General features: G+C 46.6%; 1 protein-coding gene across 2 annotated transcripts in view; it reads right to left on the bottom strand.

The window, feature by feature from the left end:
- Positions 1–16,428, bottom strand: part of MYH7B (myosin heavy chain 7B) — a 42,062-nt gene extending 25,634 nt beyond the window's left edge. The window contains exons 1-11 of one of the 2 annotated variants that reach the window (XM_072631337.1): positions 16,322–16,428; positions 15,685–15,827; positions 14,134–14,237; positions 10,983–11,126; positions 10,136–10,292; positions 9,904–9,931; positions 9,229–9,325; positions 4,642–4,665; positions 4,331–4,423; positions 3,976–4,039; positions 1,530–1,628 (exon numbers count right to left, since the gene is read on the bottom strand). In XM_072631337.1, coding sequence (XP_072487438.1) covers positions 1,530–1,628; positions 3,976–4,039; positions 4,331–4,423; positions 4,642–4,665; positions 9,229–9,325; positions 9,904–9,931; positions 10,136–10,292; positions 10,983–11,126; positions 14,134–14,237; positions 15,685–15,827; positions 16,322–16,425 — 1,057 coding nt within the window. In that variant the 5' untranslated portion in view covers positions 16,426–16,428. Of the gene's footprint in view, positions 1–1,529; positions 1,629–3,975; positions 4,040–4,330; positions 4,424–4,641; positions 9,119–9,228; positions 9,326–9,903; positions 9,932–10,135; positions 10,293–10,982; positions 11,127–14,133; positions 14,238–15,684; positions 15,828–16,321 lie in introns of those variants that run through there. The other variant, XM_072631336.1, reaches the window with a different exon arrangement.
- Between the last annotated feature and the right edge of the window lie 308 nt (positions 16,429–16,736).

Below are 16,736 nucleotides of genomic sequence, written 5' to 3'. Positions count from 1 at the left end.
TAAAATAAAATATGGCTTGGGGAAGGAATGGACCTACTCTAAACATCTCCACTGGCAGTCAGTCAAGGTTCTCCCTGGCTCGCCTGTTCCTCTTAATAGTAATCTCATTCCTCTAGCACTTAAGGTCTGCATGGTGCCTTCTGCCCAAATACCTTATTAGCTAGGCAGTACACCCATTTTACATATGTGTAAACTGAAGGTCAGAGAGGTTAAGTAACGTGCCTGTTCACATAGCCAGTAAATAGGAGAGTCAGAATTCCAAGCCAGGTCTCCTGATTCTAAGTTGAGGAGGGGATTCTTTCTCTCTGTTCCTTCCTTCCTCCCAGTAGCCCAAGGTAGTGGAACAAAGGCCAGCCTTGAAGTCAGGAGACCTGGCTGTGAAACCTGACTCACATATTCACTGACTGTGTGACTTAAACCTAATCAATTTACTTCTCTGCTTATCTATAACCTGTGGGTCAAAACTTGTAAACCCAAAATTTGACAGAATCAAGAGCTCTTTTTTTTTTTTTTTGGCTTGGAATCAGCATGGTCTTTTCCCACCCAGAGTGGAAGCCACCCCTCTTCTCTCTCCCAGCATGCTCTTTGAGGAAGAGACAAGGAAACCAAGAGGTACTAAATGAGGTATCACTGAGGGTCCTTCTACCCAGAGGAGAGCAGTGTGCAGTTGTAATTAAATTCAAATCCCATGGGCATCTCTCTCAGCCTCAATTTACCCACAAGGATAATGGTGATACTAATACCTGCATAGCCCCCCTCATAAGGTTGGGGGTTAGGGGAGAGTGAGAGGGAAGGGCTTTGTAAAGCCCTAAATCAATGTGAGCTATTTTGATTAGTTGTGTGATTTTAGGAGATGCTGCTGCTGCTTTCTCTGAACTCCTATTACTAAGGTTCACTTCTCTGACACTCAGTTTTCTCATCTATGAGATGGGGCTATTCAGCCTTCTTTCATTCCCTTCTCCCCTAGGCTGATGTGAGGAATGCTCTCTGAAACCTTTAAACTGGTTTAAGCTGGAGAATTGTGGCATCGTCATTATTATCATTTAGGGTAATTAACCATTGACATCTCAGAGGAAACCCTAGGCAGGCTATCTAGAGGTCAAGATCTTGGCCATTTTAGGTCTCTCCTTGACAGATGCTGGCCCCTTGCCCAAGGCTTGCTGGTCTCCAGATGGGGGCTCCCTAGGGGACCCTCTCATTTCCCCAATACCCTATCTTCTCCCCACCCTCTGTCCTCCTAACCCAGTACCCAGGGCTTTGCTGGAGCCAATCATAACCTACCTGAGAGAGGATTACTAAATTTTCAGTGTGAGCAGCATCTACACCTCAGAAACTGGCAAACACTTCAAATTAGGACTTCATGTATTGTTTTGTTAATTATTTAGTGATGATGGATAAAAATGTTAATAATGTAGATTAAATTTAAAAGTATATCCTGCAAACATTTTTAAAACATTGTTAAAAATTTGCCAGCACGCTAGTGATTGGAATGACTTGGTCTCCCTTTCCCACCTCCCTTACCCTCTTACCCTGCAGTTCTGGCTTCTTCCCTGACAGTATCTGGTAGTAGATATGATAGCCTCGCTCCCCGGGCAACTGGAAGATCACTCGGGATTTCTCCAGGAGGTCTGGGTGGCAGGCAGGAGGAGAGGAAGAGTTAGGGCCCAAGAGGAGAATGAACTAGCCTAGATCCTCCTATGGGGGGACTCTGGGGCAGGAAGCTGCCCTGAAAGACAGTTGGACATCCCTTTTGCTAGTACAGGAGGGTCGTAGGGTGTGTGTCAGTGAAAATGTGGCTGGAGTGAATGAATGAGTTTAAATCTGCCCCAATATGTGTTCAAATATGTAGCAATGTTATCTGTGTGGGCATATGTGTTTCTGTGTCTATGTATATGTCCATATTTGTGAGAATGTTAGCATGTAAGAGGGCGATGTACATGGTATAATAAAAAGAATACTGATTCTGAAGCCAAGGGACCTGTCTCTGACAGTTTACTATCTGTGTGACTTTGGACAAGTCCCTTAACCTCCCTGTGTCTCAGTTTCCCCAATTGTAAAATGGAGGGTTTGGACTAGGTGGTCACTATGATCCCTTCTAACTCTAATTCTATGATCCTATGCATGTGTTACTATGTCTATACAGTCATCTGTATATATGTATATATTTATGTGCCAGTAAATGTTTAAGTGGCAGGGGGAGGTAGGATTATGTTGTGTATGTGTGTGAGAGAAGGGTGGAAAGCCAGATAATCAGGATATTCTCATTCATTCAACAAACATTTGTTGTGTGCCTGGATTAGTGGAGGATACAAAAATTTGTGCCAGAGCCACAAGGATACTAGGTGCTCTGGGAGCAGTCACAGATGGGAAGCAGGACTTCATTTGAGTCTTGAAGGATGGACAAGGTTTGGAGGTGAAGGGTGGGGGTGGGGAAGAAGATCCAGCAGCATGAGCAAAGCTGAGAACAAGTAGGGTATGTTAAGTTGAGCTGGAGTGTTATTGTTCAGTGTAGCTGCCACTTTTGTGACCTCATTTGGGATTTTTTTGGCAAAGACACTAAAGTGGTTTGTCATTTCCTTCTCTAGCTCATTTTACAAATGAGGAAACTGAGGCCAAAAGAGTGAAGTGACTTGCCCAGGGTCACATAGATTATTAAGTGTCTAAGACTGGATTTGAACTCAGGTATTCTTGACTCTAGGCCTGGTACTCTATCCACTGTACCACCTAGCAAGAAAAAGAGCAAGATTGATGGCAATATGGCAGAAGACTAACCCTGAACTGAGAAGACTGGACTTTTCCTGTGGGTGGGGGAGGGGGAAGAGTGGGGAGCCATTAGGGGTCTTTGAATAGGGGAGTAGCATAGTTATATGATTAGATTGGTAAGTTAGGGATTGAGACTGGACTTGATATTTCATTAGTTTAGGCAGCCATACGGGAGTGCTTAGAGTATTGAACCTGGAATAAGAAAGACCTGAGTTCAAATCTAACCTCATACACTTAATAACTGAGTGACTCTGGATAAGTCACTACCTCTGTCAGCCTAAGTTTGCTCATCTGTAAAAAGAGGATAATAATGGAGGAGAAGGGGGAATAAGCATCCATACAGTACCTACTAAGTGTCAGGTCCTGTGCCACGTGTTTTACACATGTGATCTACCTACTTGCCGGGGTTGTTGTGAGGGTGAAATGGGACAATATTTGTAAAGTGTTTCAAACTTAAAACGATATATAAATGTTAGCTGTTATTAGAAATGCTAGTTATACAGGTGAGGAAATGCCCTCCCCCAATGCAGGATGGCACCTCTTTTACAACGTAGTCCTTAAGGAATTACTCAGAGCACCAACAGGTTCATTGTCATGCCCAGGGTAACAGAGGCAAAACTGGAGCCCAGATCTTTCCTGGCTTTGAGGTCAGCTTTCTAGCCACTGACCCATCCTACTTGTTATGAAGGGAATTTTGGCAGTTCTGTGTGAAGGGTGGATTGGAGGTGGGAGCCACTGGATGTAGGGAGACCAGTGAGTAGGCATTATAGTAATCCAGGCAAGAAATGAGACCTAAATTGGGGGAGAGGTGGCAGTAAGGGGAGAGATGAGGGAAATATTGTTTTAAATAAAATCCTCAGGTCTCAGTGACTGGAGGGACAGGATAAGAAAGGGGGAATTTGCAACAGAACTGTGACTTCTGGTCAAGCTCGCAGTCTTCATTCTCTCTCTGTCTCTCTCTGTCTGTCTTTCTCTCTCTCTATCTCCACCCCCATTCTACCTTCTCCTCCCCTTCTTCTATCCCTAGCGCTGGTGCTTCTAAATCTCTCATCCTGTTATAAGATAATCCTGAAATATCAAGTCCAGATGACTGAGAGGTTGATGGGCTGGGGAAAGCCAGAGGTTTGAAGAGAGCAAGACTGCTTTTGTTACTGAGTCTAGTATACAGAAAACCATAGATGCCCTTTATTCCCCCTCCCCGCTCTCACTTACAGCTATCAATATCAGCAGATGCCAGCTTTCCTGATGGTCCAAAGTGGATCCGGATGAACTTACCCTGGGGAGTGAAGGGGACATAGGCAGGCTTTGAGTAGGTCTGGATTCTAGGGTTCCCAAGCCTCTGTTCACGTCCATGCTCATCCCAGTGTACCTAGGACCCTGCCCCCTACTCTCCTTGTCCAGTCCCTGATGGCTGATGTTCTTCTTTCAGCCCCCTCACCTACTCCTCTGTCCCCCAGACCACTTAACTGTGAGACTCTATCCCTAACCACTAGCTGCTGGGACCACAGGGCTGCTTCCTACACTCCACACCTCCTTTATTCCCCTAGCTGCCCCTGGAATAACTTACAAAACGGGAGGAGTTGTCATTCCTCAGGGTCTTGGCATTTCCAAAGGCCTCCAAAGCTGGGTTGGCCTCAATGATTTGATCTTCGAGGGTTCCCTGGAGTGGGGGGGTGGTGGCAGAAAAAGAGGAGGGCATCTTAACTGGGGACTCCTGACTACAAAGGTAGCTGGGAGTTGGAGGGAGAAGGCTGACAGGGAGATGTCTTTTATTTTTTAATCTCGCAGTCTTGCTTGCTAAGGGATAAGGGTAGTAGTGAGAGAGAGCCCTGGGAGTATATGTTCTCCCTCTCCCCTCCTTAAGACTCCCAAACTTACCCCAGTCTTAGTTGTCAAAAGTTGCTGGAAAGACAGAGAGAGAGAGAGAGAGAGAGAGAGAGAGAGAGAGAGAGAGAGAGAGAGAGAGAGAGAGAGAGAGAGAGAAAGAGAGAGAGAGAGAGAATGAGAAACCATTGCGAGGTGAAGGTTAAGGGCCAAGGGCAGCAGGTTGGTTAGTGGGGAGAACCTGGACACAGGATTAACTTGAACCACCCAAATGGCCTCCCCCCACTGGAGGAGAACCCCCACAGAGTTCTTCTAGGAGAAATAAGAAGGGGCAGATGGAGAAATGCAAAAGGCAGTAGGGAGAAAAGGGGAGAGGGAGGGAGAAAGGGCAGAGTGGCTGGGCATAGCAGGGGGTCTGGGGTCAGGGGGTGGGGAGCTACCCCCTGCTCCCTGATTGCTCTCTACACCCTCTCCTCCAGCCCTCATTAGCAAGGAAAGATTCTCTCCTTTGTCCTTCCTCTCTGTATGGAGACTCAAAGTCAGGAAACTGGAGCAGGAGTTTTGAATCTAGCATTTCCTAACTATGTGTCCTTGAGTCAATTAGGTCTCTACTCTGAGCCTCAGTTTCCTTATCTGTAAAACAGGGGTCATGATACCTGCCCTGGCGCTCCTTCACAGATCAATGAAATGAACAACCTTTGTTATTCTTCTATCATCTTCTGTCTCAGTATAGTCTGGCTTAGAGGCTCAGCCGTCTCCCAGCTGCTCTCCCAGGAACCTTTCCCTTCACCCCAGAGCATGAATTATGAGAAATGATTTAGAATTATAGAATGTCGGAGCCATATGATCCCTTGGAGAATATTGAGTCCAAACCCCTCATTTTATAAAGGAAGAAACTGAAGCCCAGGAAAGGTAATAAACATGCCCAAAGTCACCTAGCAAGTTAATGACAAAACTAGAACTAGAATCCAGATCTTCTGACTCCCCATCTGGGACTCTTACATTACCTGAGATTTGGGGGTCTATTGAGCCAATTGAGGGCAGCTCGGTGGAACAATGGATAGAGTGCCAGGCCTAAGTCAAGAAGACTCATCTTCTTGAATTCAAATCTGGCCTCAGAAACTTACCAGCTGCATGACCCTGGGTAAGTCACTTAACCCTGTTTGCCTCAGTTTTCCTCATTTGTAAAATGATCTGGAGACAGAAATGGCAAATCACTCTGATATCTCTGCCAAGAAAACCCTAAATGAGGTTACTTGGCCAGTTGCAAGGACATAAATATATTCTATATGTTCTCCCTCGCACCGTCTCTCAGAGGTAACAAGTCCAAGAGTAGATATGTGTAAGAAGGTAAGGGGGAATTCCTCTCTGCATACACAATATACTTCTCATAGTGGACCTTGGAGTGGTTTCCCAAAGCCTGACTACAACAATAGAACATGGCAGCCAGAAATGCTAATTAATTAAAAGAGATGCAGAAGAGAAAGAGTGATGGAACCACTGTCCTCTCCCCAGATCACATCACATTTGGACTGTCATATGTAGCCCATTTTAAAGAATATTGATAAATTGGAGAAGAGTGGGGACCAAGGCCATCTAGGGGATCAGTTGAAGGAACTAAGGATATCTAGCCTAGAGAAGACACAATTTTTACCTTCAGATATTTGTAGGGCTATACAGTATGGAAGCTGTAAGAGGCAATGTCATATGGTGGAGAACATTGCATTTGAAGGCAGAGGGAATCTGGGTTTGATTCCCAGCTGCAATATCAACTAGCTATGTGACCTTGTCTGTTTCCTCATCCATAAAGTAGAAATGAGGCAACATGGCATAGTGGATAGAAAGCTGGGCTAGGAGGAAGGAAGACCTGAGTTCAAATCCTGCCTCTGAAACCCTCTGACTGTGTGACTCTGGGCAGGTCATGTAACCTTCCAATATTCTAGGCAACTCTACCACTATAATTTGCAGAGAAGGTGCTAAATTTCCTTGATAGAGGGAATTTATTGTCTAATCAATCAGTTAGTCAATAAGCATTTATTGAGAATCTAAAATGTGCCAGGTGCTGTGTTGGGCACTGAGGATAAAAATATAAAAATGAAATAATCCCTCCAACAATATTTGTCATACCTATCTGACCTAACTGTTGTAGAGGCTTTGCCAACCTTCTGTTGCTAGAGTTTAAATTCCAGTAAAATGTAAGCTTTTTTAGGGCAAAGATTGTCTCATTTTTGCATTTGTATCTCCATAGCCTAGCAGAGTGCTGGGGGCACAGTAGGAACCTAATAAATATTTGTTGATTAGAGAAATGTGCATAATGATCTGTATTAATACTCCCAGAGAGGAGCAGAAGGAGGAGCACCTGGAGAAAGTTACTGGAAGATAGATTTTAGTTGGAAAACATTCCTAATAATTAGAACTGTGCACAGAGTTTTAACTAGCAAGTCTTACACTCAGGGCAAGTACCACAAAACATGCCCAGGGTCAATAGCAAGAAGTGCTTCCTCAAGTCAATTTGAGAGAAGTTTGGTTGGTAGTAGGTAGAGGAAACCTTTGCTAAGGTATCTCAAACCTTAAGGAGAGTACCAAGGACAGTATCCCATGCTGGTGAGCCAGTGAACACCAGCTCCCATGACACTGGAGGGAGCATAGTATGGTTGAGATCTGGAAGGAGCTCAATGAGGGTACAGGCAATGAGTCACTTTCCATATATCCAGTCTCAATCTTTCTCCTGATCTTCAGTCCTACCTTGCCAACTGCCTTCAAACTGGAAGACCTATAGATAGCTCAAATTCTACATGTACAAAAGAGAAAACCCATTATCTTTTCCCAAAACTCATCCATCTATCAAGCTGCCCTACTTCTATTGAAAGTACCACCATTCTTTCAATATTCCAGATTTGTAACCATGGGGTTATCTGATACTCCTCCCATTGCCCCACCTCACACATCTAATCAGTTTCATATCTTACCCTAAGTCTCTGACATCTCTCTTTGGCCCCTTCTTTCACTTCAGCCACCACCCTAATTCAGCCTCTCATTACCTCTCCCTTGGACTAGTTTTCCATTTGATCTCTGACTCAAGCCCCTCTTCATTCCCATCTATCCTCCACATAGCTGCCAACATGACTTTCCTTAAGTGCAGATCTGACAGGGTCCCTCATTCTCCCCACTCAGTGAACTCCAGGGGCTCATTATTGCTCCTACTAGCTCCCCCAACCTATCTTTCCAGGCTCGTTATACACTCTGCTTCTTAAGCACTCTGAGGGTCAGTCACACTAGCCTTTGCATTGCTCATGTAAGGTACAGCATTACCCATCCCCTTTGCTAATCCCCATACCTGAAGTGTGCTCCTTCCCCACCTTCCTCTAATAGAATCCCTCCCTCCCTTCAAGACGCAAATGATGCGCCACCTTCTTGATGAAACCTTTCCAGATGCCTGAAGCTGCTAGTACCCTCCCTCCCTAATGACTTTGTATTTCTTCTGAATGTTATTCTGCACTTATTGTCCTCCCTCATCAGCCATAAACTCTTTGAGGGTAGGGATTATGTCATTTTTGTCTTTGTATCTCTCCACTGTCACCTGCCCAGTGCCCACCACCTAGTAGACACACCATAAATGCACATTGATTGAGTGACTGATTCCAATTTTAACTAATTATTCTTGCTAATGAGATGCTAAACCTGGTATTTCTCTTATTGTTTCTTAAATGCTAACAGCCCCCTCCAGATTTTAGTACCTTGGGCAAAGTCCCAGGAGCTTCACTTAGTTATTGGTCTGTCTGAGTCTATCTGTCTTTGGAAAAGTGGAATTGGCTTCCTTTTATGAGTAGTGGGCTTCTCATCCGTGGAGATTTTTAAGTGGAAGTTGAGATGACTCAGAGGATACTTCTAAGGTATAGATTGGACTAAATGATTCCTGGCTGTCTTTCCAAGGAATCTTCCAAGATTTCATAGTGAAGAGAAAGGGGTTGTGGCCCTGATTGCTCCCCTTCTCCCCCTTCAAAGTCCCTCATTCCTGTTTTTCTCTTGTGGGATCTGAAACTATTCCCTTTCCTTTCCTAACTTTGCCCACATGGGCTGTTGCTCTCCCCCTGCTAACCCAAAGCTCCCAGACTACTTTTCTTTATGTTGTCTCATTTCCACTGGCCATTCAGGAGAAAGTAGGTGGAAAAAGGAAAGGTTTAACAGGAAAGGTTTAAAAAAGAGAGAAAAAAAGAAGTAGAAGAAAAAACACCCCAAACAGGGAGATCAGACATGAAAAGGGAAAGGTGGTAAAATAAAGGGGAAAAAAGATAATGTCAAATGCACAAGAGAAAAAAAAACACCACAAAACCGAAAAGCCCCCAGAGAGCAAGGCTCAACAGTTGGAAATGGGACTGGACAGGACTAGGAGAGGTCTGTGGGTGGGTGAGCATCATTCAATAAAGGGCAAAGGTCCTGGGAGGAAGGAATGGAGGGAACCCCAAAGCTCTGGACACAGGGCCCTGGGCTGGTCAAGCCTTGCTCGGGCCAGAGTCTTGCCTCCCTGGGGGAGGAGGCTCAGGCAGGGCCAGGGCTGAGAGGCCCCAGAAGGAAAAGAGGAAAAAAGGGGAAAGGAGGAAGAAGGGGAACAAGCCGAAGCCAAAACAGGGCAGGTCTTACGGCTTTCTTGCCCGGCCCCTCTCCCAGGGCAGCGACGATGGCAAAATATTGAATGACCCGCTTGGTGTTAACGGTCTTACCAGCTCCTGACTCTCCGCTTGGATGACAGAAAAGCCAGTCAGTCTCTGTTGGAAGGCTTCTCCCACCCCTTCGGGGCCCCCTCTTCCCTAGTCCTCCTCTTTACATTCCCCACCTCTGGCTCCATGGCTCTCTACCCTGGAATCCCCAAGGAAAGTCTTGGCCTTGTGGGGAAACAAGGGTCAGGTCCCTCCTTCGACCTCTCCTTGGGAGTTGGAGGGATGAATTCTTGAGGCAGAAAGGGAAGACCTCCCTAGAGGAATAATGTGGGCTTACTGTTGGTTCAGGGACTGGCTTAGAGCTGTGTGTGTGTGTGTGTGTGTGTGTGTGTGTGTGTGTGTGTGTGTGTGTGTGTGTGTGTGGTGGAGGGAGTGGTATCAGGGACAGGGTGTCTCAAAAGTGCTTGAGGGCTTTGAACTTCTCTAATGCCTTGCTGTCCTACTATCTCTCTGGAGCCTTGAGGGATCCTGAAATCCCAGTTCTAAGCAAGCTAGAGAGGATGAGGGTGAGGGGAAATAACCTCATCATCCTGGCCCTAGGCTGGACCCCCAGCCCCTTTCCCAGCCTCCCATCCCTTCCCCAACATTGGGTACTCACGTGATAAGCATGGACTGGTTTTCTCGATCTGCAGGGGAAGAGGGTGAGATGTGAGTCTCAGCCCTTACCACGATATCTCTCCCCACCCCTCAAGCTCAGCCTAGCCCCAGATCCTGGGCAGCCCTATAGCCTATATATTAGGGGAGTCAGCCAACAGCCTGCTCCATGGGCCTGGAAGGGGGAAAAGCTAGAGGAGGGAGTCTGATATCAGGGGTCCAGGTCAGCCCCTTACTTTGTAGCATGGAGTGATAGGCATTATCTGCCACAGAGTAGATATGGGGCGGTGCCTCTGAGCGTCGCTTGCCCTTGTAGGCAGCCACTACGGCTGTCGTGTAGACAGGAAGCCACTTGTAGGGATTGATGGTGACACAGAACAGGCCTGAATAAGTCTGGAAGAGAGACAAAACCCTGGTCAGAATCTGATTGTTGCCTACCTCTCCAGGGTCTTCACCCATTCTCACCCGTCCCCACACTCCCTGGTGCAGCCTGACCACTGTATTTGCTGTTTCTCCCCCTTAGCACTCCATATCTCTTCTTGGTACCTTTGTCTGGGCTCACTCCTGGAATGCTCTCCTTTTCCATCTCCCACTCAGAATCCCTGGCTTCTCTCAAGACTCAACTCACACGCTGTCTCTAAGATGAAGCACCTTCCTGATCATCCCCAGCTGCTGGTGCTCCTCCTGAATCCCACTCCCCCAAATTATTTTGTACTTGTTTGTAGATATTTTGCATTTACTTACCTGTGTATATGCTGTTGCCCTTTTCCCCTCTCCTCCAACCTATCCCCACCCTATATCCCTCCCTTAGAGGGCAGGAGTCATGCCATTTGTGCCTTTAGATCCCTAGGACCTGGCCCAGGGCCTAGTTCATGGAAAGGTGTTTTAAAAATATTTGTTATTTGATCAGTTGTCAGGTGCTGCCTGAGACACCTCCAGAATCCTGAAATTCCCTCCACCCTGGGCTGAGAGAGTTCTCTGAAACATAGGGCTCCCCTGTCCCAGGACCTTGGAAAGAACTCAAGCTAGAGGCTCCTGCAGGTCCCTGGATACTCTCACCAGCCTTGGCCTCCAAGGACTCACATAGATCATCCAGTGGGCATAGCGTTGACGAAGGTTGTGTAGTACTGAGGCTTCGTTGAGATGGGTCATCATGGACATGTCCTCCAGCAGGTCAAAACGAGGAGGATTCATGGACTGCACGTCAGCCTCACGTACAGTGAGGGTCTGTAGGGAAAGTGGGAGCTCTCACCTGGGGGTCCTCAGAACCCTTCCTTCTGACCCCAGACTCTGGGACTCCTTCCAATCATCTAGGGCCCCATGGCCCATAATATCCCTCAGAAAGACCAAGAGGAGTGTCCAACCTGACCCTGCTGATTAGTCTTGAGGACAGGGGAGCAAAGGTGGGGAGAGCAGGGCTACTATTCTGGGAAGAGGGGTAGGGGAAGATAGAAGGTCAGAGATAGAAGGGGCCTGAGAGTTCATCTCATCCAGCCTGTCCCCCAGTTTAGGAATCCCTGCCACAAAATCCCAGACAGGGAGTCATCTAGCTTCTGCCTGAAAACCTTCGGGGACAAGGAGTTCACTACCTCCCAAAGCCAACTATTCTATGGCTGGACTGCTCTCCCTGACTGTTAGAAAGTCTTTTCTTCTACGGAACTGAAATCTGCCTCCCTAGGACTTTTCCCTATCTCTTCTAGTGTTGCCTTCTGGGACCAAATGGGATAAGTCTAGGTGGTATTGTGCCTGGAGTGAGGCAGACCTGAGATTTCAGGTGCTTGTTAGCTGTGTGACCCTGGGCATGTCACTTAACCAGTCTACCTCAGTTTTCTCACTGTAAAATGGGGATAATAATAGCACCTGCCTCCCCAGGTTGTTGTGAGGATCAAATGAGATAATATTTGTAAAGTGCTTAGCACAGGTCTGGGTACACAGTTGGTGCTTAATAAATGCTTGTCCTCCTCCCTCCATGTCAGATGTTTGATGAAAGCTATCATAGACTCAAAAATTTAAAGCTAAAAGGGACTTTAAAAGCCATTGATTTTAACCACTCTTCTGTTTTTTTTTTAACATCTAAGAAAACTAAGGCAGAGACAAGTTGTGACTTGGCTGGTCACATAACTAATAAGTGTCTGAAGGAGGATCTGAATCCAGGTCCTCATGACTCGAAGTCCAGTGCCCTAGACCAGGCTGCTTCATAATATCTATTATGTTTTTCTCTTCTCCAGACTAACCTTCCCCATTTCCTTAACTGAGCTTTGTGAGGTATCAAGTTCCATTCAATTCATGTCAACAAATGCCACACACATGCCATGTGCCAGGCACCATGCTAGATGCTGGGCACACAGACACAGAACTAAGACAGAGTTCCTGCTCTCAAGAAGCTTACATTCTCCTGAAGGATACAGCCTAAAAACATAAGTAAATGAAGGATAATTTAAGAAGGAAGGGAGCCTTTGCTCATGCCTGGAATGGATCCCTCCTCCTTTGCCCATCTCCACCTCCTGAAATGCATCCATCATTCACTGACACCTCCACTGCCATTCAGGTGCCACCTCTTTTATGAAACTTTCTGTGATCCCTCCTCTTAGTTCAAAGCCACTGCCCCCTCTCCATATCTCTCAGGCTTCTCTATTTGACCTTCAGTTCATTTAATTGTGGTGTAATGGAAAGACTGGGGGACTTGTAGCTGGGAAAACTGGGTTCCAATCCTTATTCCAACATTTGCTAATTGTGTTACCCACAGCAAGTCTCTGGATCTCATTTTCCTCATATTTAAAACAAGTATAATAATAACCTTCCTATTGTCTTTCAAAGATGCAAAGAAAACAGCACTGTCATTTCAATGATTCAATTAAATCCAAAAGTATTTATTAAGTATTGTACTATGTGATGGGAGTACAGAGACAGAAACAAAATTCATCCCTGATCTCAAATAGCTTATATTCTAACTGAAAGCTCTACAGAAATGGAAGCAATTGATCATGATGCCACTTACCCTGTAATCATCTATATTATACCTATACCTATATTTCTATAGGAGATAGGGATAGGACTTGTGATTTCATTGGTCTAGAGAACTCCCATTTGAGAACATTCCTCCACCAGTGCAGGTCAGCACTTTCTCTGCAATTTATATTCTTAGGTTACATGCTCTATAAGGGGTCACACAGTCAGGATGTCAGAGATGGGGCTTGAACCCAGGTCTTCCTGGCCTCGAGGCTGGCTTTCTATCTGCTGCTGTACTCTGCCTCTCATTTATATATACATCTCTCTCTTATTCTAAATGGTGAGCTTGCTAATAACAAATACTGTGTCTTTTTTCACCTTTGTATTCTAAATGCCCTTAGAGCTTAGGAGAATAGACCACAGGATCATAGATTTTAGACCTTGAAAGGATCATTGAGTCCATTGAATCCAATTCTCTCATTTTACAAATGAGGAAACTGAGACTGAGTGAGGTCAAGTGACTTTCCCAGGGTCACATATCTGCTAAGTGATAGGTAGGTCTTAAACTTAAGCCTTTCTGCCTCAAGGTCCAGTGTTCTCTCCACTGAGTCCTCCCAGAGATATTTAACTGAATCAAAGTGATCTGACTGGAGTGGACAGAAGGAACAACCCCTTCCTCACTTTGGACACTAGGTTTCTGTTAATTCAGCCTTCGAGCCTGTTAACTTTTGGGGGTTGCCACTGCATGCATCATCCATATTGAACTTGTGATCATCCAAGTCACCGCCCTCCCCCAATCTCTTTCTCAAATGAATTTTTTTTCCAACCAGGTCTCCATTATAATCATGATGTCCAATATTCCCACGGGGAAGTGCATTGGGTTAATCATGTCTTCCCCTTCCTTTCACTGGCTCCTACAGGCCACCTAATTCAACCCTCTCATTTTGCATGTGAAGAAACTGCAGCCCAGAGAGGCTAAGGGACTCCTACCAGGTCCCAGAAGTCCTTTGCCTCTTCTCCTGCACCTTCCTATCTCCTCATCACAGTCTCTGTCCTGTCTTATCTGTCTGGATTGGAGTAAGACTCCATTCCTCTTGGGGAAGCTTATTCCCCTTGAATCCTGGCTCCTTGGACCTAGGGAAGACGGTGTGTTTTAGAATTCTAGGCCTGGACCTAGGTGGCCTGAGGGTCCCAGAGTAGTCAGACAGAGTAGGGGAGGCTAGTGATGTTGGGGGTTTTCAGGTGAAAAACAAGTTCTGGGACAGCAGAATCCAGAGGCTCTTACCTTCTGGTCCTTGGTCTCCACAGTGACTCTGCCAGCCTTGATCTCCTTGACCTCTGCCTCCAGATAGGCTTCCTGCTCATCCGGAACCCAGACCCATTTCTTCCCTGGAGGAGGGGAAATAAGAATGTCAGGACTGGGGAGAGGGGGAACTTCTTCTAATTGCAGTTCAGGAGCTTCCAGGGAGAAGGTGTGAGAAACTGAACAGTTCTCTCTGATCTCACCTCTGAGACCTCCTTTTGGCCCCCCAACAAGGCTACACCACTAAACACTGGGCTTCCTCCCACCCCCAGTCCTGAGGCTCCTCATTTCCCTCCCCACCAGCCCTAAGTGACAGGTATGTGATTTTCCTGTATACACAAGGAGTACCTAGGTACAGGGAAACCTGGATTCTGACCTAAGCCCAGCCCCTTGGGGTGATTTTGGATGAGTCCTTTTTGGGATTTATTTTAGTCATCTGGGAATGAGGGTGTTAATAATCCTTGCCTCTATTACATATGAGCACAGAGAGACAAAGAGACCTGAGCCTACACAGAGGCAAAGCCTTCTCTCCTGGTTCCAGCTTGGGGCCCTCACAGCCCTCGGGATTTAACTGTGGTGGCCTCCCCTAGCCTTCTAGGGGCTAGGCTTGTCGTGTCTATGACTCTCTCCAGGGCCTTGGCCCACAGCCCCTATGGCCTTGTGTTCACATCACTCTGCCCGTGTCTCCACCTTTGTTCAAACTGTTCTCTATGCCTGGAATGTCCTCCCTCCCCCTCTTGGCTGGTTGGATTACTACCCATCCTTTAAAATGCAACTCACTCAAGCACCAACTCTTCCCCAACACCCTCAACCTTTCTCCACTCAGATCACTGCCCATAGCCCCTCGTTTCACACCTCTACTGTGCTTGTCCTGTTGTATGGGGTTTTATAGTTTGGTATCTGTGAATGTGCCTTAGACTCCTACTGCCAGCTCCAGGAGGGCAGGAACCACAACTTAGCCAACTGATCCCGAGGCCAGCAGGGCTCTCCATGCACACGCGCACACACACACAGACACAGACACAGACACAGACACAGACACAGACACACAGACACACACACACACACACACACACACACACACACACACACACACACACACACACCCTGTGCTTAATAAATGTCTATTGAATTTACTGATAGAATTTATTACGTGGCCCCAGGGGATGAGTGTGGGACTGGGAGTCAGAAGCACCAGAGACTGAATCTCGCCTCAGATACTTGCTATGTGACATTTTTCAAGGTACTTAACCCCTTTTAGCCTCAGTTTCCTTATTCATAAAATGAAAAATAATAATAGCACCGATGTCATAAGGATTGTGAATATAAGGATGAAATAATCTATGGAAAGTACTTTGGAAACCTTAAGGTGCTATATGAGTTACTATTACAATAGTACCTATTTCTATTGAATTGAAGCATTGACTTTGGTCTGCATCATGGTCTCCACACTCCCATGCCCCTGTGACTTCTGTCTCCCCATACTGGTGTCCCACATCTGTGTCTGTCCCTATGTCCCATGCCCACTCTCACCATCACCCGGAACGGTGTGCACCTTCACCATCTCCTGGTAGTTCTTTCTCAGGTAGGCTGCAGCCTCCCCCAACTCACTCAGGTCCATCATGGCAGCAGAGATGGCAGTAGTGATGACAAGAAATGAGGAACAGTAGGAGAAGCTGGGGAGCCCCATGGGGAGAAGATAGGAAAGAAGGAAGGGTCAATGAGGAAGGACCAAGCCTGACCGAGGGCAAGAGAGGGTGCAAGATCCCTGGAGTATGGGGAAGGCAGGCCTTGGAGCTTCATGGAAACATCCCTTTGGTCCCCTTCAGGTTAGAAGCCCACCCAAAGGTCCTGAATTAGGGGCAGGATAGCAGCCCAGTCCTCCCTTCTCCTCCATACTCACACATAGACACAGTCATGGTAAATCTACCAATTTAGTACACAGCATCTCATGGGTAAACATATCCACACTCAAGACCCACTCACAGAGAAGTATACTTGCACACTCAAACTCATAGCCACTGTCTTGTAACCTGCACCCTTACAGCCATTAAGATAGAAGCTCCCACAGACATACCCACAGAGCCACCCTCTCCCACATACAGCGAAGTGTGAATAGCTGCACACACTCAAGTCCCAGCACACTCATGCACAGCTCACACTCCCCTACCCTGTATCACCAACCTCAGCACCCGAAGTGAAGGCCTGGGGCAGCTCAGCCTCTTTTATCAGCCCTGTCAAGGTCAGCAGGGGAGCTATGTCAGCAATCCCCATGTGTCAGCGCAGGCCCAGCGACCCCCCCATCCTGGCCACAGGACACAAAAGGCAAATTCCCTTTTATCTCCATCCCAGCCAGCACCGCCCAGGGGCTATTTTTACCTCCTATTGTCAGGGGAGCACAAAGACAGAGAGAGACACTGAGAGACTGAAATATAGAGACAGGGAGAGACACCGAGAGACTGAAATACAGAAACAGACAGAGACACTTGAGAGACTGAAATACAAACTAAGGGAGAGACACTGAGAGACTGAAATACAGAGTGAGAAATATGAAGACAGAGACACAGAGGAAGAAACAGGAATAG

This window comes from Notamacropus eugenii, chromosome 1 (genome assembly GCF_028372415.1).
Source record: "Notamacropus eugenii isolate mMacEug1 chromosome 1, mMacEug1.pri_v2, whole genome shotgun sequence".
In the NCBI taxonomy this organism is placed as follows: Eukaryota; Metazoa; Chordata; class Mammalia; order Diprotodontia; family Macropodidae; genus Notamacropus; species Notamacropus eugenii.
Note: the sequence above shows the minus strand (reverse complement) of the source record. Positions and strands in the feature narration are given on the sequence as shown.